Source organism: Mastigoproctus giganteus, chromosome 13 (genome assembly GCF_048544385.1).
Source record: "Mastigoproctus giganteus isolate SK-2022 chromosome 13, ASM4854438v1, whole genome shotgun sequence".
Taxonomy (NCBI): domain Eukaryota; kingdom Metazoa; phylum Arthropoda; class Arachnida; order Uropygi; family Thelyphonidae; genus Mastigoproctus; species Mastigoproctus giganteus.
The window spans coordinates 155,665,733-155,688,574 of record NC_143587.1 but is presented as its reverse complement, the minus strand read 5'-3'; the positions used below and the strand labels follow the sequence as shown (position 1 = coordinate 155,688,574).

General features: G+C 39.0%; 1 protein-coding gene across 1 annotated transcript in view; it reads left to right on the top strand.

Moving 5' to 3' along the window:
* The window catches only part of pkaap (A-kinase anchoring protein pkaap), a 392,730-nt gene that overhangs the window by 58,757 nt on the left and 311,131 nt on the right, over nucleotides 1–22,842 (top strand). Inside the window, exon 3 of the mRNA XM_090388075.1 lies at nucleotides 14,350–15,090. Coding sequence (XP_090244201.1) covers nucleotides 14,350–15,090 — 741 coding nt within the window. The remainder of the gene's footprint in view (nucleotides 1–14,349; nucleotides 15,091–22,842) is intronic.

Below are 22,842 nucleotides of genomic sequence, written 5' to 3'. Positions count from 1 at the left end.
TTGGTGGAATTCACAATGCACAGCAGCAAAAAAGGCTCAAAACAAAGCGTGGGGGATATTCCGCCGATATCCTACCACGAACAACCTTATAGCCTTTAAATGCGCACGAGCCAAAGCACGCTATATCCGCCGTCAGAGTCAAAAGGAATCGTGGATCCGTTTTACATCATCTATTAACCAGTCTACCAACTCTAAGGTAGTCTGGGATAAAATCCGGAAAATGAAGGGAAAATATACATCCCACCCTTCTTCAATCCTAGATTATAATGGATGCACTATTGCAGATCCAACTGCAATAGCCAATTCTCTTGGGGAAACATTCTCTAACATCTCTGCAACATCATCGTATTCCCCAGAGTTTCTGGTCCTGAAAAATCAAATCGAAAAACAGGCACTTCATTTTAAGGCTAAGAGCCTTTATCCCTACAATGAGGCATTTACTATACATGAACTGAAAAGAGCCCTCACTCTTTCCAAAGCAAGTGCTGTTGGACTAGATGGCATCCATTATGAAATGATTAAGCATCTTTCACCAAAATCTATGGATTATATGCTCCTTCTATATAACAGAATCTTTATAGAAGGGCAGTTTCCGGATTCCTGGTGCAAGTCAACCGTTCTTGCATTTGCTAAACCAGGAAAGGATCCAAAAGTTACTAGAAACTATCGTCCTATTGCTCTGACTAGCTGTCTGTGCAAAATCCTGGAGAGAATGGTTAATTCTCGTTTAATCTGGTATTTAGAAACAAATGACCTTCTCTCCAACATCCAGTGTGGCTTCCGAACGAACTGGTCCACTTTGGACCATCTTATTAGACTGGAAACATCCATCCGGGATGCTTTCCTAAAACGCGAACACTTGGTGTCAGTGTTCTTTGACATGGAGAAAGCGTATGACACAACTTGGAGATTTGGCATCTTAAAAGATTTGCACAGCATAGGCCTTAGAGGGCATCTCCCTGTGTTTATTCAAAAACTTTTTAGCCAATCGATCTTTCCAAGTTCGTGTGTGATCCTCACTCTCTCGTTCCTTCAGCCAAGAGGACGGAGTACCACAAGGATCAGTATTAAGTGTCACGCTTTTCGCCATCAAAATAAATTCCATCACAGAACAACTTCCTCCAACTGTAAACAGTGCCCTCTATGTTGATGACTTTAGCATTTTTTTGTCAGTCATGCAACATGAGGGTTATTGAAAGACAACTGCAGAAAGCCATTGATCGACTCAATTCCTGGGCACTTGCTAATGGCTCCAGGTTCTCGCCGGAGAAGACCGTTTGCGTACACTTTTGTCGCAAGCGTAATCTTCATCCTGAACCTGAATTAATGCTCGGACAAAATGCTATTCCAGTAGTGTCAAGCACAAAATTCTTGGGACTTGTGTTTGACAAAAAGTTGACATTTCTTGAACATATTCGTCAACTTCGTACAAAGTGCACGAAGGGACTAAATATTCTTTGCTCTCTCTCCTCTACACGTTGGGGAGCAGATAGGTGCACCCTACTACGTATATATCGTGCACTTGTACAATCCAAATTAGACTACGGGGCCCAGGTATACTCCTCAGCTAGAGACAGTGTCCTTCGATGGTTGGATCCCGTCCACCATCAGGCTATCCGTATCGCTACTGGAGCATTTCGAACATCTCCTGTCCAGAGCTTATACGTCGAAGCAAACGAACCACCGTTATCCCTTCGACGTAAGCAGTTGTCTTTCAGCTATGGTTTAAAGCTGAAATCCCTGCCAGACCATCCTTTGTGGACATCTGTCTTTGAGCCACGTTGGGAAAACTTGTACAATACCCGCCAGACTGCCAACCGACCTTTTGGTATTCGTGTCCAAGAGCTACTAAGAGAGTTTAACATCATGGTAGACAAGGTTGCACAAACACCAAAAGAGACTCTTCCACCCTGGCATGCTCATACCCCATTGTGCGACTTCTCCCTTAAGAAATGGGTAAAATCTGAGACCTCGTCATCTGTCTACCATCAGCTCTTTTCATCACACCGAGCTGAGTATTCCGACTTCCTGCCCGTCTACACAGACGGCTCGAAGTCTGAATCGTGCGTAGGATCTGCTGCTGTCTTTCGGGACACTATAATATCTCAGCAGATTCTTCCTGAATCCAGCATATACACTGCAGAGCTGCATTCTATAGAGTTAGCCTTGGATCACATTCGAACTTCTCAATGCCAAAGGACAATAATATATTCTGATTCTTTGAGTGTATTACAGGCTTTATTATCTTTGAGACACAACTGTCATCCAGTTCTCTCTCGGGTTCAGCAGAAGATATATTCTCTTCATAAATACAAATTTGATATCCGCTTCTGCTGGATTCCTAGCCACATTGGGATAAAGGGAAATGATTTGGCTGACACTGCAGCCAAATCTGCAGCTCCCACTAACAATCGTTGCCTGTCAGTCCCCTATACAGATTACAGGCAAATAATACACCAAAAGATATATTCCCAATGGCAAGAACTATGGCATAGAGAGAGAACAAATAAATTATACCAAATAAAGCCTCTAATACAAACATGGCAGTCCAGTCTGCGCAGGAATCGGAGCGAGGAAGTTGTTCTTGCCCGACTCTGCATAGGACACAGTCATCTGACACATTCGTTTCTGCTGAGGGCAGATGATCCTCCTATGTACGAGCAATGCGACACCATTTTATCCGTTAAACATATTTTATGTGACTGTTCCAGTTTTAGTAATGCTCGTTTTATCGCTTTTAACCATCTGACTGAGCCTTATACACTCAGTCAGATTTTATCCGACAATGACCATGTGTCTGCTATTTTTAGTTTCCTGAAATCAGTAAACCTTTTTAAACATATTTAAAAAAAATCTTATTATTTTAAGAATTATTATTTTTACCTTGTTTACTGATATTTGTCTTTTACAGTTTATACGTGGCTTTTATACCCTGACTTAGTGACCTAATTCGTTAGGTCACTGAAAGATTTTTACCATTTTTATGACAAGGTTTTGGCACATTATAGCCTTAGTTGCTGATGTGCCAATAAAACTAAACCACCACCACCTTTTAACGCAGTAAATCTGATTCAGAACGTCATAAGTTTAATTTCGCAACTAGATTTTCACTTCCGTATAACCAGCTGTTTACTCTATCTGAACTGAGAGAATCTTTGAGCAAATCTCCAAACAGCGCAGCAGGACCAGACGGCATTCACTATAGTATGCTGAAGCATCTGTGTGAAGCCGCTCTCGGCATACTATTACTCTTTTATAATCGGATCTTCTCAGAAAATACATATCCTCTGTCGTGGCATCATTCCTATATTTGTGCTATTCCAAAACCAGGCAAAGATCCTTCTCTAGTTGAGAATTACAGACCAATATCATTGACAAGCTGTTAGGGAAAAATCTTTGAAAGGATGGTAGTACATAAGAGGCTCACCTGGATTCTAGACTCTGAAAATCTCCTTTCTGATCACCAATATGGCTTCCGTAAAAACAGGTCCACCCTAGATATACTTGTAAAAATTGAATCCAACATTCGTAATGCCTTCGTCAGAAGGCAACATCTAGTGATGGTCAACCTGGATATTCATAAAGCATTTGACACCACATAGCGTCATGGTATTATTAAAGATATGCATCAGTTGTGGCTGAGATGACATCTCCCTTTAATAATTCAGAACTTTTTAAAATTGTGTACATTTCAGATCCGATATAAAAACATGCTGTCAACATCTCACATTCAAGAAGAGGGTGACCCACAAGGTTCCATAATGAGTCCAACCCTATTTGCAATTAGGATCAACAATATTTTGGAAGAACTTCCAAAAACGATATAAGTTTTTTCCCATTGTTCTTCCAACTCATGTATTAATGATCTTGGTAAAACACCTCCCACCATTCCCAACACGCTCCATTCAATGCCTCATGTGGTCTTCCGTCAAAAGGATGTCAGAAGGATTTTGACGAATCTTGATGCTAAGAAAGCTCCAGGTCCCGATGGTATTTCTCCACTTGTTCTCAAAACCTGTGCTCCTGAACTTACTCCTATTCTTTGCCGCTTTTTTCACTTTCTTATTCCAAAGGTGTTTTTCCTTTTGCTTGGAAATTTGCTCATATCCAGCCAGTTCCTAAAAAGGGTGACAAATCCCTCCCATCCAGTTATCATCCTATTGCAATTACTTCTACTCTTTCTAAAGTAATGGAGAAATCAATTAACCGCCAACTCTTAAACTACCTAGAAACCTTCCGTCTGATCAACGATCACCAGTATGGATTCCGTCAGTGTCGATCCACTGGAGATATTCTGGCTTATGTTACCCATTTATGGACTAATTCAATGGAAAGGTTCGGTGAAACACAAGTAGTTGCTCTGGACATCTCAAAGGCTTTCGATCGTGTTTGTCATAAAGGTCTTCTAAACAAGCTTCCATCTTATGGTTTGCCAACTGTTTTTAGTAATTGGTTATCCAGTTTTCTCTCTGATCGCTCACTGAGGGTGATGGTAGATGGCTCTGTCTTCTGACTTCTCCACTAATGCCGGTGTCCCCCAAGGTTCAGTTCTTTCCCCCCACTCTTTTCCTCTTGTATTTTAACGACTTTCTTCCATTGACTGAAAATCCTATCCATAATTTTGCCGATGATAGCACATTGCATTCCACTTTCCATTTTGAGAAACCTTGTCCTGCTCAATCTGCTTTAATTTCTCAAAAATCTGCTACCAATTCCTTAAACGCCGATCTTCAGGTAATTCTCCAGTGGGGCAAAGACAACTTAGTTGATTTCAACCCTTCTAAAACTCAGTCTTGTCTTATATCTCCAAAAAGGATTCTTCTGCTCCTATGCTTATCTTTAGTGACACTCCGATTTCTATGCAAAATGATATATCTCTTTTGGGGATTACCCTGACTTCTAATCTCTCTTAACACAAGCACATTACAAATATTGCTTCCTCTGCATCTAAAAAACTTGGTTTTCTCTTTTGCTCTCGGCGTTACTTTTCTTCCAAACAGCTGCTCACTCTGTATAAATTGCAAATCTGCTTTGCCATGGAATATTGTTCCCACATCTGGGGTGGTGCCCCCAAAACCTCTCTCAGGCTTCTCGATTCCATTCAGAAGAGGGCAGTTAGGTTAATTAATGATTCATCTCTAACAGAGTCTCTCCACTCGTTCTCTCATAGACGTACTGTTTCTGCTGCATGCCTCTTCTACAGATGCTTCCATGGGCACTGTTCTTCTGAATTGGCTTCTATAATTCCCGCTCTCTCTTTCAAAACAGTCCAAACACGTGCCGCCACCAGCCAACATCCAACTTCAAACTCACAGAACCAACTTTTCATCTTCCTCGTTTATTCATTCAACTGCCGTTTTCTGGAACAACCTTCCTTCGTACGTATTTCCTGAAAATTACAAATTACAGTCTACAGAAGTTCAAGTCCAATATCAACAAATATCTTCTTTCGTCCTCTCAACCTCCAATCCAAGCACGGTACTATGTACTATAGATTCTAATACCTCTCGTGTTTGAGGTTTACATAAAAAAAAAAAAAAAAAAAAAGTATACATGTATGCTGACGATCTCACCATATCCTGCCAATCGCAAAGCATGAATACTATCGAAAGACAGCTACAAATTGCTTTGATGAGAATTCAATCCTGGACCTTACGAAATGGATATTATCTCGCTGAACAGAAAACCACTACCACTCCTTTCTGCCAACTTCGGTCACTTCATCCTGATCCAGAGCTAAAGATAAATAACGTGCCAGTTCCTCTTGCTCACACTGTCCGTTTCCTTGGCCTGATACTAGACAGGAAACTGAACTTTCAAGCACATGTTGTCTATCTTCAAACCATCTGCTTGAAGAAATTAAACATCGTCCGGTGTGTGTTTCATCCATGTCATGGGGCGCTGATCGTCATAACCTCATCCATCTTTATCGAGCTCTCATCAGGTCTCACTTGGACTATGGCTCTCCAGTATATGATTCAGCGAGGAAAAGTACTTTAGAACAACTAAACACCATCCAGCACTGTGCTTTGAGAGTCGCTCTAGGCGCATTCAGAACTTCCCCGGTGTCCGGGGAAGTTCTGAAGCTCATGAACCTCTCTTAAATCTTCTCAGAAAAACATTACTTCTGATGTATGCTGCAAAAATCCGTAGTCTGCCCTCTCATCCTTGTTGGAGATGTCTCTACAATACTGAATGAGAGTCATTTTACACCAGTAAACCTAATGAAAACTGACCTGCTCCACTTAGATTTAAGGAACTGACTCAATCATGGAATATAGAAATCAGCAATATATTTCAGGATAAAACCCCACCAGATCCATCCTCGAAAAATATCTGTGCAATATATGATGACTACTTTCAACAGTGAGGAAAGAACACGCTGTCTCCTTCCAATATCGCACAGTTACATGCAACTTACACTCTTTCTAATTCAAACGCATGTGAAATCTATACAGATGGATCAAAAACCGAGACCCAAGTTGGTGCTTCTGCAATCTTCCCGTCATTTAGCACTTCTGTCTCATTGCCAATAGAAGGCAGTATCTTCACTGCTGAGCTCTATGCTATAAACTTAGCTCTGGGTCACATTATTGAACATCTAATTCCGTCTGCTTTAATGTACACTGACTCACTCAGTGCTGTCTCTGCCATAAATACTAATACCAACTCCTCTCACCCTGTAAGAAATTGAACCAAACTGTGGCATTCTGCTGGATCCTAGGACATTCTGGAATAGCTGGCAATGAAAGAACAGATCATGCAGCCAAACAACCAGAAACCACTATTTCGCAGACTTTTCAATTTCCATATACAGATTACAAACACATCCGTAAAGCATGTTATAACAGCTGGTCATTAATTTGGAAAGGTTATCCAGGAAATAAATTCTACCAAATAAAACTGGAACCAAAGCTGTGGCTCTCCAGCTTCCGAAAAAGCAGGCGAGATGAAATAATTTTAGAAAGGCTAAGGATTGGGCATACTCACCTCACTCACCTGTATCTATTAACTAATGACAGTGCTCCCCAATGTACATCATGTCAACTACAACTGACCATTTGCTATTTGTTAGTGGACTGTCCCCACTTTCAAAATATCTGCTTAAACACCTTTAAATCAATAGCTAATACACAGTCATCAATAAATTTATTACAGATTCTGGGAGATGATTTTAATGAAAAAGAACTATTTACTTTCCTAAATCGTATAGGAATATATCATAAAATATAGTTATCACAATTAAGCTAATATTTCATATTCACCATTAGAAAGACACTATGGCCCTAGCAGCCTATGTGTCGTTAAACTCAACAACAACAGCAATCTCCTCACATTCTTGGGGTGCTGACTGATGTACCCTTTTGCACCTCTATCATGCACTTGTACGATCTAAGTTAGATTAGGGGTGGTATACGCATCCTCTAGACTCAGCGTACTCTGATGTTCGGATCCCATACACCATCAGGTGATCTGTATTGCCACTGGAGCATTTCGAACTTCTCCTGTCCATAGCCTATATGTCGAAGTGAATCAGCCCTCGTTATTGCTTCGCAGGAAACAGTTGTCTCTACAGTGTGCTTTGAAACTGCAATCCCTGCCAGATCATTCGACGTGGACACCCGTTTTTGAGCCACGTTGGGAAAATCTGTAAAACATTCTCCAGACTGCCAATGAACCATTCGGTATTCGTATCCAAAGGCTACTCAATGATTTGAATTTCACATTAGACAATGTTGCCCCATCACCAGAGCAACCTTCTCCACCCTGGAATGCTCGTGTCCCAAACTGCAACTTCTCCCTTAACAATTGGAGAAAGGACAGTACACCATCTACCTGCAGCTCTTTTTAGCACAGCGCTAGGAACATGCTGACTTCTTGCCCGTCTACACAGATGGCTCGAAATGTCAGAAATGTCTGTCGGATCTGCAACTGTTTTCCCAGACACCATAGTATCTGAGCAGATCTCCAACGAATGCAGTGTGTTCACTGCAGAGCTGCACGCGGTTGAGCTAGCCTTAGATCGTATACAAACCACCAACCACAAAAAATATATTATACACACCGATTCTCTGAGTTCATTGCAGGCTTTATCATCAATGAGGTTCAACCCTATCCTGTCCTGACCCAGATACAGCGGAAGCTGCACTTCCTTGCATAATCTGAATTTGATGTTCGTTTCTGCTGGATCCCAGGCCACATTGGGATCTCAGGAAATGATATGGCAGACTTTGCAGCCAAATCAGTGAACCTCTTTAACTCGCGCCTGTTAGTCCCCTATACAGACTACAGGCAAGTAATTCGAAAGAAACTGGTATCCCAATGGCAACACTCATGGCATGGACAGGCTGCAAACAAGTTATATGAGATTAAGCCTGTAATTGAACATTGTGCAGTCTAGTGTGCACAGGAACCGAAAAGAGGAAGTTGTTCTATCTCGGCTCCGCATAGGACATTGTCACTTGACACATTGCTATCTGCTGAGGGCAGACGACCGTCCTATGTGTAGAAATTGTGACACCATTTTAACAGTGCGTCATATTTTAATTGAATGTCTGCCTTTTTTTTTTTATAATGACCGTCGTTTATGTTTTAGCCATCTTTCCGAGCCTTATACACTCAGACAGATTTTATCGGACAATGACAACGTGTCAGCTATTTTAAGTTTTTACAATTTATTAATCTAAATAACTCTACTAGAATGTTTTTATCGTTTTATGCTTTATGAATGTTTTATATTGTATACTCTTTTACAATAATATACAAACAATTGTAATATTATAGTTTTATATTTTACATCTTTTTGACTTGGCACATTATAGCCTTAGATGCTAATGCGCCATAAAATCGTAAAACAAAACAAAAAAAACATCTAACAAACATCCACTACAACAGCAAATTCAATATAGAATATCAAAACTCCTTGAACAACATCGTAACATTAGATTTTGCTGGATCCCAAGTCATGTCGGAATACATTGTAATGAGCAAGCAGACAGAGCTGCCAAAGAAGCCAACAACAATATTTCTATATCAGAATATATCCCTTTTGCAGACTACAAGCACGTTATTGATCACAGTGGGATACATCACTGGCAAGTACTTACCACTAACAAATTGCATTACTCCAACCATGGAAATCCAGCATTCAGAAAAGTAGACGCGATGAAGTGATACTTGCTAGGTTAAGGATAGGACATACGCATTTCAGTCACTCTTATCTTGTGTAAGGAGAGGATCTCCCTTCCCCCATGCCCTATCTGTCACACACAACAAACAGTAGAACATGTACTGATTACTTGTCCAGCTTTTGCAGCTGAGCGCCGAAACTCCTTCAAAGAGATAAACAAACATCACTCCCTCACTCTCAAAAATCAGTGGCAAGATTCGTGGCATCGACTGATTACTACAAACAAACTATGTCGAATTAAGCCTGTGATCCATCCTTGGCAGTCCAGCTTACGCAGGGATCGCAAAGAGGAAGTTGTTCTTGCTCGGCTCTGCATAGGACACTGTCATATTACACACTCCTTTTTGCTGAGGGCTGATGACCCTCCTATGTGCGAGTAGTGTGACACCATTTTATCGGTTCAACATTTTTTATGTGACTGTACCAGTTTTAGAAATGCTCGTTTTACCGCTTTTAACAATCTGACTGAGCCGTATACACTCAGTCAGATTTTATCCGACAATGACCATGTGTTTGCTATTTTTAGTTTCCTAAAAACAGTAAACCTTTTTACTCATATTTAAAAAAATCTTATTATTTTAAGATTTACTATTGTTACTTGTTTACAGATATTTGTCTTTTACAGTTTATAATTGTTTTATACCCTGACTTAGTGACCTAATTCATTAGGTCACTGAATGTTTTACTAATTTTTTTGACAATGTTTTGGCGCATTATAGCCTAAGTTGCTGATGCGCCAATAAAACTCAACTAACTAACCAACCAACCAACCAACTCTCAAAACCATACTGGAAGATAGAAAAAATATAGCAGTTGTTTTTCAGTTCCTCAAGAAAAAAAATTACTATAATCAAGTATAAAACCAAATATTATCTCTAAAGCAAGCTATAGTCATTCTCTGTGACTCTTGGAAATTATTAGCAGCAATATGTGAATTAGAACAAAACCGTTATATAAAATCTTACAGGCGCATTTTAGCCGCAGTAGCTCTTGCGCCAAGAATTCTTAAATCAAATCAAATCTGCATAAGAATCGTAAAGAGGAAATTGTTCTATATCGTCTCTGCATAGGACATTGTCACTTTTTGTCCTGTGTAGAAATTGTGATGCCATTTTAACAGTCCGTAATTTTTTAATTGAATATGTGTGCTTTAATAAATGATCATCGTTTGTGTTTTACCCATCTGTCCGAGCCTTATACACTCCAACAGATTTTATTGGAAAATGACATGTCAGATATATTCAACTTTTAACAACGTATTAATGTACACAATTTTTTTATAGAATGTTTTATTGTTTTATGATTTATAACTGCTTTATATTGTATACTCTTTTTACAATAATTATACTAAATAATTATTATATTATACTTTTATATTTTTCCTCTTTGACTCAGCACATTGTAGCCTCGGATGCTGATGTGCCATAAAAGCCTTAAACAAACAACCAATCAATCTTGGTTACTGCAACTAGAAAATTGAACCCAACTGGAGTTATGAATATCAGAAATGCCAAAGAAAACTACTTCACTGTTAGGAAATTAAGCTAGAGATAGTCGAGTTTCAAAGAAAGAAAATCAAAAGGTTTATTTTTTATATTATAGTTTGGAGAGAAGTAAATTACAACAGTAGCAGAATTTGAGAGAATAAAGAGATTTAGCCCAGAAAATCAAAACAAGATTCTGGTTTAGGAAGCCTGACAAGGAATATTGTAGTAGAAATGTGCTTTATTCTTATCTCTAACAGTCATAGTATATTTGTTTGCATAAGCAGTGGTTTAGATAAAGGATAAGAATTTACATTGTAATGAGAAAAAATGTCCTTGTTTATACCCTCCAGAACAACCACTAGATCAAAGGAGTTTACTCCTTTGATCTAGTGGTTGATCAAAGGAAATTAATTACTTTGACAATGGTTACAGTTGTTAACCATATTTAGCAGTCAGCCATGCTTGATCCATGATTCAGTCAAACACATGGGCATTATTTTACTCTCGTGCTTGACCACTCAGCTACATCAGGCTGAGTGGCATGATCCAAGTGTCACCTTTAAGGCAAAAGGAATCATTGCACATGTAATTTTCATAATTGAGCTGGCTGTGATTAAGGTTATGACAGCACGACGAAACAAATGGCCCTCAGTCCCCAGTGGCTTTCACTTCCCCCCTTACGGCAGCGAGAGGATCAGAGTGGAAGCAGAGGGTGCTAAGAATATTTGGGTATGACCAGGCTGCCATGTATGGAAACTGAACTTGGCCTGTTACAATGTAAGATCGCTCATCGGTGAATACAAGATATTAGACCTAGAAAATGTGAATTGGGATATCATCGATTTGGCTGAAACAAGAAGAAGAAATGAATCACTTATAAGTTTATCAAGTGGAAATATGCTGTACACCAATAGAAACAGTGAAAGGATCGAAGGTGGAGTTGGGTTTCTGGTCCATAAAGATATAAAAAACAACATTTTGGAATTCAAAAGTACATCACCAAGGGCGTCGAGACTATTACTCAAGATTTCTAAGAGGTACAAGCTAAAGGTTATAATGATTTATGCACCAACATCGAGCCATGATGATGAAGATGTTGAAGAAATGTACACCGAAATTGAGAGTCTTCTAGATGAGCAGAAAACCCCTACACTATTATTATGGGGGACTTCAATGCTAAGGTTGAAAAAAGACAAAACAGCGCAGAAAGGGGAACTATAGGAAATTTTGGAATTGGTGAAAGACTTGTGGAATTGTCAAAATCTCAAGGATTGTCAGTAATGAACACTTTTTTCAAGAAAAGGGTGAACAGAAAGTGGACATGGAAGAGTCCAAATCCATTAACAACTAATGAAATCGACTTCATCCTCACTAACAGAAGATATATTGTGAATGATGTTACCGTCCTGAATAAGGGAAATGTTGGAAGTGATCACAGAATGGTAAGATGCACACTTGATATAGATGTAGGAAAGGAAAGGGAAAAACTGACTCGAGTAAATAATGCAAAGGTCTTTGAGATAACAGAAGAGGAGAAAGAGCAGTATGTACTGGAACTTAAGAACAAGTTTTAGCTTCTGCAGACTACTCAGGACCAAGATATCGACGATGAATATTACAACTTTCTGAAGGTGATAAAGCCCAAGAAACCTATACGGAAAAAGAAATCCAAAGAAGAAAAAATTAGTCAAGAAACACTTGTTATGATGAACCGAAGGCGACAAATGAAGAGCAAGATAAACACTGACAAGGAGAAAATTGAGTATACTGAGTTATGCAAAGCCATTAGAAAGAGGCTCAGTGAGGACATAAGAAGATTTAACACAAGAAAAGTAGAACAAGCATTAAGGGAAAACAAAGGACTTAAATCAGCAGCCATGAGCAGTAATACAGAAAGAAAAATGATACTGAAACTGAAGAATAGGGATGGTGTACTTAAAAATAGCAGAGAAGGCATAATTCAAATAGCAGAAGACTACTATAGAGAATTATACAAGGAGCGAGGGAATGATGCCAGCAGTGGGGAAGATGGATCGCAAATTAGCAACACATACGACATACCCGATATTCTTCCTGATGAGGTAGAACAGGCGTTGAAGAAAATGAAGAATCAGAAAGCCCTGGCGAAATATGAAGTTACTGTAGAGTTGTTAAAATTGGGAGGAAGAGACATAACACAAAAACTGGCAAGACTCTTCACAAAATGCATTAGAAAAGGTGTGACGCCTAAGCAGTGGAATAATGCAATCATAGTTTTGCTGCATAAGAAAGGAGATAAATCAGAAATTGGAAATTATAGACCAATTAGCTTGTTATCCCACATCTACAAGTTGTACACAAGGTCATTACTAACAGATTAGAAAGAATACTTGATGAGAATCAACCGAAAGAGCAAGCTGGCTTTAGGACAAGATTCTCAACTATGGATTACCTTCACGTAATATCACAGCTGATGGAGAAAGCAAACGAATATAAAACACCATTATGCCTGGCATTTGTGGATTATGAAAAGGCATTTGACTCCATACAGCATAAGGCAATGTTTTGGGCACTGGAAAGACAAGGCATAGAAACCCCATATATTATGATTTTGAAGAAAATATATGAGAACGCTACCTCCTTTATTAGACTAGACAAAGACAGTAGCAAATTTAAAATCGAGAAAGGAGTTCGACAAGGAGACACAATATCTCCAAAGCTGTTTACTGCTGCCCTTGAGGAAGCTTTCAGAAGATTAGACTGGTCGCAGAAAGGAGTCAATGTAAATGGAGAGTACCTGGTCATAAGCCCTGATCCCGAAGAATTAGAGGAAAATCTTAATCAGTTATGCACAGTTAGTAAGGATTTTGGACTAAAGATGAATATGGCTAAAACAAAAGTAATGATGAACAAGTATGCCACAGACTGTTAGATAAGAAGAGAAACACATGGATTAGGCAGCAAACTCAAGTAAAGGACATTTTATCAAAACTAAAGAACTAAAATGGTCTTGGGCAGGACACATAGCTCAAAGACATGATGACAGATGGACTAAGAAAATAACAGAATGGTACCCAAAAGGAGCTAGAAGAAAACCTGGAAGACAACGGCGGAAATGGATAGATGAAATTCATAAGTTTGTGGGTAGTAAATGGATGGCCATTGCACAAAACAGAAGGAATTAGAAAGTTGCTGGAGAGGCCTTCATCCTGCAGTGGATTGAAAATGGGTGATGATGATGTGATTGAGGAAACTAGTAGTTGAGATTCTATCAGTAGTAGTAAGTGAGACTTGGAGATGGAGATTATAGATAGAATGGATATCATTGAGATTAAGAAGGCCAGATATATTTGTGAAATAACTTGGGAAATTTTGTTTTTGTTTACTGACGCATTTGTTACTATTCAGGCTAAAATAATATATACGAGGATGAGTTTTTATGAAGTGACAAGGTTATCAGATATGCTGTCACATGACAAGGTATACCTATCTCCTTTATATAATACTCTCAGTAGTTAGGTTAGATTAAGTAGTTTTAAGGATGCGGTTTGCCATAGCCAAGAATAAGATCTTAAGACTGTGTAATGTTTAGATTAAAAAATGTATCTTGCCAATTTAATGAAAAAATATTCATTTTCAACTGGACTAACTGATATATATATATATATGTTATTTTTTTTGTTTTTTTTTCAGCTGAAGCCACTTTTAATCATGACTCCCCAATGAGAACAAAATCCCGTCTCTCCAAAACTCTTCACGAAGTACTAAATGACAATGGTGCTCTTGCTTATTTCATTCAGTTTATGGAAGCATATAAAGCCAAACATCTAGTTAAATTCTGGTTGGAAGCTGACAGTTTCCATGCTTCGTCTTTAACTAGGTTAAGGGATGACCGTGAAAAAAGATTTTCTCCAGTGGATAAGGATGCTTTAACTAGGATTTTAACTAGTAGCAGCAGTAGTGGCTGTCTGTCAGATAAGTCAGATGATGTCTTCCAACCATCTAGTCGGGGTGATAACTGTGATCCTAATTTGACTAAACGCAGTGCCCACTGTTCTGCTGAAGAAAATGCAGATGGTCAAACTGTAAATATGCCCCACCATCTTTCAGTTCCAGGTCAACTAAGTGAAGAAACCAGTAAAGGCTATGAGCCTGTGTTAGTGAAAAATTCTGAATGTATAAAACAAAGTTATTTAGATTCAAGTAAAAGTGACTGTGATGTAAATGTATCTAAAATTACACTAGAAGTACAAAATTTGGAAAGTGATCCTCATAAACTGATTGCAGATGTAAATAATGTACATAGCTATAGTTCAGATACAATGGAACTTCACAGGAACTGCTTAATTGTAACAGAAAAAGAACCTTCTCATAGGAATAGTCAGACATTACTACCATTATCGAATGATGATATTGTCGAGAAGCTCAAAACAAGTAAGATTTTATTTCTGAATATAAGATATGGAAAATAAGTTTTTGATAAATGTTAGGGCCTGTGTTACAGAGTGCCAAACCCACCTAATAATATGAGACTCTGGGCGAAAGTAACAATTTGAACATGCAAGAAGACGGTGCTTTGCTCTGTTGAAAGATGCCATTCTTTTTGTGGAAGAATAGGAATATCAAAAGTTATGCTCAATCCACAGCCATATTCTGATATTCTGCATATTACACTTATAATCAGAGGCTCCTAAAATAAATTCCTCATACCATGATTTGTTCTATATGCTTGTACTGTGAAACAGATCCATTGCCTCATGTTTTTTCCTTGTGTGGTGTCTTCTGACAGTATGATGATGATGCAGATTTCAGTCCAGTACACCTTTTTCTAGTTATTAACTGTTCATGTCACTGTCTAAGCAAAGAAGGTAAGCAGCAGCCATTTATCAATCCATTGCAGGATGGAAACCTCCTCAAACAATTGATGTTGATGTAAATGGACCATAATCTGCCATGCTGGTCCAATGTGGGTTGGCAGATTGACCGTATTTAGGCTTGAACTCTGGTCTACTCAAAGAATCTACTACACTGACAACTTGGCTACGGAGGCCGTTATCACCATGTATGTTACAGTTAGCAGGGACGTTGAGTTCGGCATTCTGCTGCAATAACCCATAACAGCAGACAGTGTCCATTAGTAGAAGAAATATCAAGAGATGTGCTAGGATTTCCATTGTTATATTTGTAGGTGTCTCCACTTGTTCTTCGCTATTGACTTGCTAAACATTGCTCTTCTCTCACCCAGTACCTTCATTTTCCATCATATTATTTTGGTGGCCAATTGTCTTTACCTTGATTTGGCACTCTGTAGCCTCACAACCAATCTGGAACAGCCCACTATACTTTAACTTTGAAAATTATTACATTATTAGTATTAGTAGAGGCATATGATGCAAGAAAGAAAGCTTATATAGCATCAGCCAAAAAAAAAAAAAAAAAATTCCCATTTCAACCTTCCATTAACTCAAATTGTTTGTCAACTTCTACAACGACAGGTGGATGTTTGTTCCAGCAATTAACCACCTGCTGGCTAAAGGCAAATTTCTGCACATCTATTCCGCAATTTGAATTTATATCCCCTTGGGCTACTAATCTGAGCAAGAGAAAGAATTCCATCAGCATTGAGCTTGTTCAAACCATTCAAGGCCTTATACACCTCAATCAGATCACCTCACATGTGTGCCTGGTCTCCATACACTGCAATTTGCAGAACTTTAAATCTTCCTTTGTAAGAGTTCCACTTTGTTCCATTCACAAATCTCGTTGCCCTTTGTTCCATTCACAAATCTCCAGACCTGTATACAGTACTCAAGGTATGGCTTGACCATTGCCTTATACTGGGGGATAATCACATTCTTATCCCTGCTAGAAAAATTCCTGCATATCATTAACAAGACACCGTGAACCACTCTTACAGACTGTCTGCACTGCTCAGAAAATTTCATATCTGAATGCACAATTACCCCCAGATCTTTTTCATTCTCTACTATCCTGAGTGTAGTACCACACAGTTGATATGCTACTCTGGGGTTACTGCTCCCTATATGTAGTACTTTACATTTAGCATTAGTAGAGGCATTTGATGCAAGAAAGTAAGCTTATGCAGCATCAGCCAAAAAAAAAAAAAAAACCACTTCCACTTCACCCCTCTGTTCGTTCAAAATACCTGTCCAGCTGAGCCTTAAACTTATTTAGGCTATCAACGTCCACGAAAAGGGATGGAAGTCTGTTCCACCCGCTGGCTAAAGGCAAATTTCCGCACGTCTATCCTACATCTGTCTTTCCTCTTTCCTCAATTTGAATTATTGCCCTCTCAGGTGATTATTCTGAGCAAGAGGAAGAATCCCATCAGCACATTGAGCATGCTCAAACCATTCAAGGCTTTATACACCTCTATCAGATCACCTCGCTGGTGCCTAGTCTCCAGACACTGTAATTTGCAAAACTTAAGCCTTTCTTCATAAGAGAACCCCTTTGTTCCATTCACTAATCTTGTTGCCCTTCTCTGTACTCGTTCCAGCAGCTCTACATCCTTCTTGAAATGAGGCCTCCAGGCCTGTATACAGTACTCTAGGTGTGGCCTGACCATTGCCTTATACAAGGGAATAATCACCTCCTTATCCCTGCTAGAAAAATTCCTATATATCATTGACAATACACCATGAGCTACTCTTGCGCCCGTCTGCACTGCTCAGAGAACTTCATATCTGCCTGCACAACCACCCCCAGGTCCCTTTCATTCTCTACCACTGCACAATGATACGTTGTCAATGTTTGTGAATGTCAAAAATATGGACATTCACAAACAACATGCAGAGGAACAGCAATATGTGCCAGATGTGGTTCCCGAGAACACACCAATCAAGAATGCACAGCCGAGCACCCTAAATGCCCAAACTGTAGTGAAAGCCATACTGCCTACTCTCAAGAATGTGAAAGATGGAAACAGGAAAGGAAAATCCGAAAATACAAAGCAGAACACAAAGTTACATACCAGGAAGCCAGAAAGACGATACAACCAGCCAACACAAGGAAACCTATCTACGCACAGACAGCTCAAGTAGTACAAATAACCCAGAACCAACAAGCAACAGGATCACAAACCAAAGTCACAATCGCACCAAATGAATCATTGTCAGATTGGGCACGCAAATGGCTCATGCCCCCAAAACAGCAGAAACGAGAACAGGTGGCAAACACCCCTATCTCAGTTCCACCAACAGTAATTTCACCGCTGCAGGGAAAAACCAAAGAAGATAGCTCCATAATAATGCACCATGCTGCTGAACAAATGGACACAGCAGGAAAAACACAAGAAGAACCCATTCTAGAAATATTTGCCGAGGTAGATATGGACACTGGAAAGCCATATTTCCCTAAAAAAGACAAACCACATACAGAAAATTTTAAAACAGTAACGAGAAAACAACCAGAAAACTCATCTAAAACAAAACAATGAGTGGTATTTTTATTCAATGGAATTGCCGAGGTTTCCGTAAGAATGTTGATGATGTTCGTGATTTAATTTCTCAATATCACCCGATATGTTTCTGCTTACAATGAACGTATCTAAAACCTGATGATACAATTTTAATTGAGAACTACACTATACATAGGCGAGACCGAATAAATAATTCTATAGCCCACAGAGGAGTAGAAGTCCGTGTCAATTCTCACATACCAGACCAAGCAGTCCACCTACAAACCACTCTTGAAGCAGTACGTATAGCAACAAGTACTTTAATAACAATAGTATCAATATATTTACCCCCGAACCAAGAAATAAATTATGAAGACTTAGAAGAACTAATAGATCAACTACCCCCTCCCTACTGTATAATGGGGGATCTAAATGGACATCACCCTTTATGGGGAAATACTGATTTTAATAAAAGAGGACATTAAATAGAAAAAGTAATAGATGCCAAAAGTCTAATCCTCCTGAATAGTGGAAAACACACGTATTTCCACCTTCCAGCAGTAACCAGCTCAGCGATAGACCTTACTTTATATTCTCCAGCATTATATCCTGTTTTAGAATGGACAGTTCATGAAGAACCATTACACAGTGACCACTACCCCATTATTGTCACTTTAACAAAAGACACCCTATGTCAATCCAGACGAAAACCCAAATGGAAATTTCACAAAGCAGACTGGGAAAAATTCAAAAGTTTAGCAGCAATCGAACAACAGAGAATCTGACAACTAACCATTGACCAAGCAGTACAATATGTAACCAATCAAATTAGCCAAGCAGCAAAACAATCAATACCAAAAACGGCTACCAAACTTCCTCTATTCCCAAAGCCTTGGTGGAATGAGGAATGTACCCAAGCAAAACGAGATAGAAACAGATCATGGAATATTTTTTGCAAAAGTCCTACCACAGACAATCTAATACATTTTAAAAAAATGAGAGCAAAAGAGCATGATATGTCAGACAGGCATACAAGAAAGCCTCCTAGATACGTTTCGCCTCGACCATAAATAGAACTGCAAATACTAAAACAGTTTGGGATAAAATAAGAAAAATGAACAATAGATACCAAAATTTAGTACATCCAATTATCAATTGCCAAGGACAAGACATCACTGATCCAAAAGAAATAGAAAATGCTTTAGGTGAAACATTCGCCAAAATATCTGCCACATCCTATTCACTGGAATTCCAGAAATGTAAAAATCAAGAAAAATACAACTTAAAATTCTCCACAAAATATGTAGAACAATATATCCACTAACCATAACAGAATTCCATAAGGTACTGTCACAAACAAAACAAAGTGCAGAAGGTCCAGATGGCATCAATTATATAATGATAAAGAAACTCAGTGAAGAATGTTTACAATCAATACTTCTTTTATACAACAGAATTTATATGGAACAAGAGTTTCCTAACGTGGCAGTATGCAATTGTCCTCGCTTTCCCAAAACCTGGCAAAGATCCTACTAATCTAAACAGCTACCGTCCAGTAGCACTCACCAGCTGCCTAGGAAAGTTAATGGAAAAGATTATAAATTAGACTCGTGTGGTACCTAGAAAACCATAACCTTTTGTGCCCAGTGCAGTGTGACTTCAGGAAACATAGATCAACCTTGGACCTCTTGATTAAAAGAGAAAACAACAGGCCCCGGGTGCCAAGCGATTGACTGGGCGATTTCTATTTGTGCTTTCACTGCGAATTTTTGATAGGTGAATTCTGCATTCTCTTTTATGTTCCTCTCATTGAGAAATCCTTTTATTTAGTAGTTCTTTTGTCAAAAGTACTGGTAGAGAGCAAGGAAGGAAAGTAACCTTTCTTTATTTTTCATATTTAATAGACTAAATCCTACTAATTTCGCTTGGTCATTCCAGGCACTGCTCTTGCCTCCCCATGGTGGAGCCGGTAACCTTGGCAGAAAAGTTAATCTGCCAGGGGCTAAAAGGAGCCAAGATGGAACAAAATATGTTTCCTTCTTTAGAACCGACAAGCAGTCGGCTAGACACAGAACATGACTCTTCACAAGCAAAGAGGTTAAAAACCATTTCCTCTGCAACCGAGTTTCCTGCATTTTTAATAATGCATTCATTATCAGAACAGCCTCTTAGTAAGCTATCCCCCTTTCTAATCCAAAAACACTTGGAAAGTATTGCAGGGTCTCCCAAGATGGTTAAGAGATTGCAATCAGGGGACTTACTAATAGAAACTGTCAACTGCAGGCATTCTGAAAAATTCTTGAAAATGACAAACTTTGCTAAAATTCCAGTAAAGGTAACTCCCCATGCAACCCTAAATACATCTAAGGGTGTTATATCTAGTTGGGACCTTTTGAATGTGACAGAAGAAGAAATTAAAGAAGAGCTAAATGAACAAAATGTAATTGCTGTCAAAAGAATTATGACTAAAAGGGACAATATACTCACACCCACCAGAAATATCATTCTCACCTTTAGCAGTCCAAATCTACCCTCATCAGTAAAAGCAGGATATCTAAATTGTCGTATTTGTCCTTATATTCCTAATCCGTTGAGATGCTATAAATGCCAAAAGTATGGCCATTCTCAGATGGCATGCAAAGGGAATCCAGCTTGTCCCAACTGTGGATCTTCTGATCACAGTCAAAATGACTGTTCGGCAAAAGAAATGACTTGTCCTAATTGCAAGGGTAACCATCCTGCTTACTCTAAAACATGTGAGAAGTGGAAAATGGAGAAAAAAATTGTAAAATATAAAGTTGAAAACAAAGTTAGTTATCAGGAAGCAAGAAAATTAATTGCACCCAGTATACCTAACCGTACATATGCCAGTATTGCAAAAAAATATCAAACAATAGCTACACAAACTGATGTTACTGTTCCATCCAACATATCAATCTCCGACTGGGCTTGAGCTGTCCTTTCTCAGCAGCAGTCCAATATTCTGAAGCACTCAGACCAAGCAAGTAATATGCCTCTTACGATTCCAGCAAAATCTCCTCATACGCCAGTGATTGCTACTACTCCAAATAATGCTAGTTTAACTTCAAAACAGATTATTCAGGACACATCGATGGATCAAGAGTACTCATCCAAACAGGAAGATCCGATTCTTGAAATATTTGCAGAAGAAGAAGAAGAAGAAGATATGGACACAGGTCGCCCCACCTTTCCAAAAAGAAATAAACCAAAGCCAGAACGCCACAAGACAGCCGCGTCAGGTACAGCTTCTTTTAAACTCAAATAATGCCTTATATTTTACAGTGGAATTGTAGACGCTTTCGAGGCAACATCGACTACATTCAGTACTTAATTAGACGCTACTCTCCAGTGGGTTTCTGTCTGCAGGAAACCTATTTAACTGCTCAAATTTCTGTTTCTATAAAAAACTACACAATCTATCGAAGAGATCGGAATACATCCGATTCTGCTCGTGGTGGTGTAGCTATTTTGATTAACTCAAAGATCCCTTCTAGCCAAATAATTCTTCAAACCCAAATTGAAGCCGTTGCTGTGCATCTGATTACTCAGATTGCGTTTACGCTAGTCTCAATCTATCTCCCACCAAGCAATACCTACTCTTATAAAGATATCGAAGAACTTCTAATACAGCTAACCTCCCCAATCTGCTTGCTAGGGGATTTCAGTGGCCACCACCCTTTATGGGGATCCTCTAAATTAGATAGACAGGGCCGACTGATTGAAACTCTACTAGATAAACAGAACCTTACCATTCTTAATAGTGGTACACACACCAACATACAATTACTTACTGGACAGACTTCTGCAATCGACTTCTCCATTTGTTCTCCGATACTGTTTCCAGTCATTCAGTGGTCCGCTATGGATGATCCAATGGGAAGTGACCATTTTCCAATTGTCTGTAACCTGCTCACTACACAATCACCATTAGACCAACCCTGCAGAAAATGGAAATTTTCTAAAGCCAAATGGGCCAAATTTCAATCAGCAATAATTCTGGACAAAGAAACTATTCAGCTACAAAATATAGATAAAGTAACTGATTATATCACATTACGTGTTTTAGTTGCAGTAAAATACTCAATTCCATTATCAAACCCCTCAACCCGACGGCACTTCAACTATTGGTGGAACGAAGAGTGCACAAAAGCAGAGAAGGAAAAAAATAAAGCATTCAATTTATTCCGTCGATTTCCAACGACAGCTAATTTAATTAGCTGCAAGAAGCTAAGGGCAAAAGCGCGGTTCATTCACAGGCAAGCGAAGAAAGATTCTTGGACTAGGTTTGCATGTACTATCAACAGAAATACTGACTCCAGATTAATATGGAAGAAAATTAGACAGCTTTCTGGGAAGTTTCCAAACATTCCTTCCCCAATTCTTTCATACAATGGGCAAGAACTCTCTGGTCATCTAGATATAGTGAATGCCTTCAGTAAAACCTTTGCCGAAGTCTCTGCTGCATCAAATTACACTCCGAAATTCCAAAAAATTAAGACCTCCACCGAACAGAGGTCCATCAACTTTAGAACCTCACTATCACTTCTGTATAATCAGCCTCGTGAATATTGTGAACGTTTACAAGCCATCAGAACATATTGAAACAGTGCAGATGGGCCAGATGGCATATATTATGTCATGCTGCAGCATCTCGATGAGCAAAACTTACAAATGCTGCTAGTCTTCTTTAACCAGATCTTCCTGGAAAATATTTATCCAACCTCTTGGCACCATGCTACAGTTTT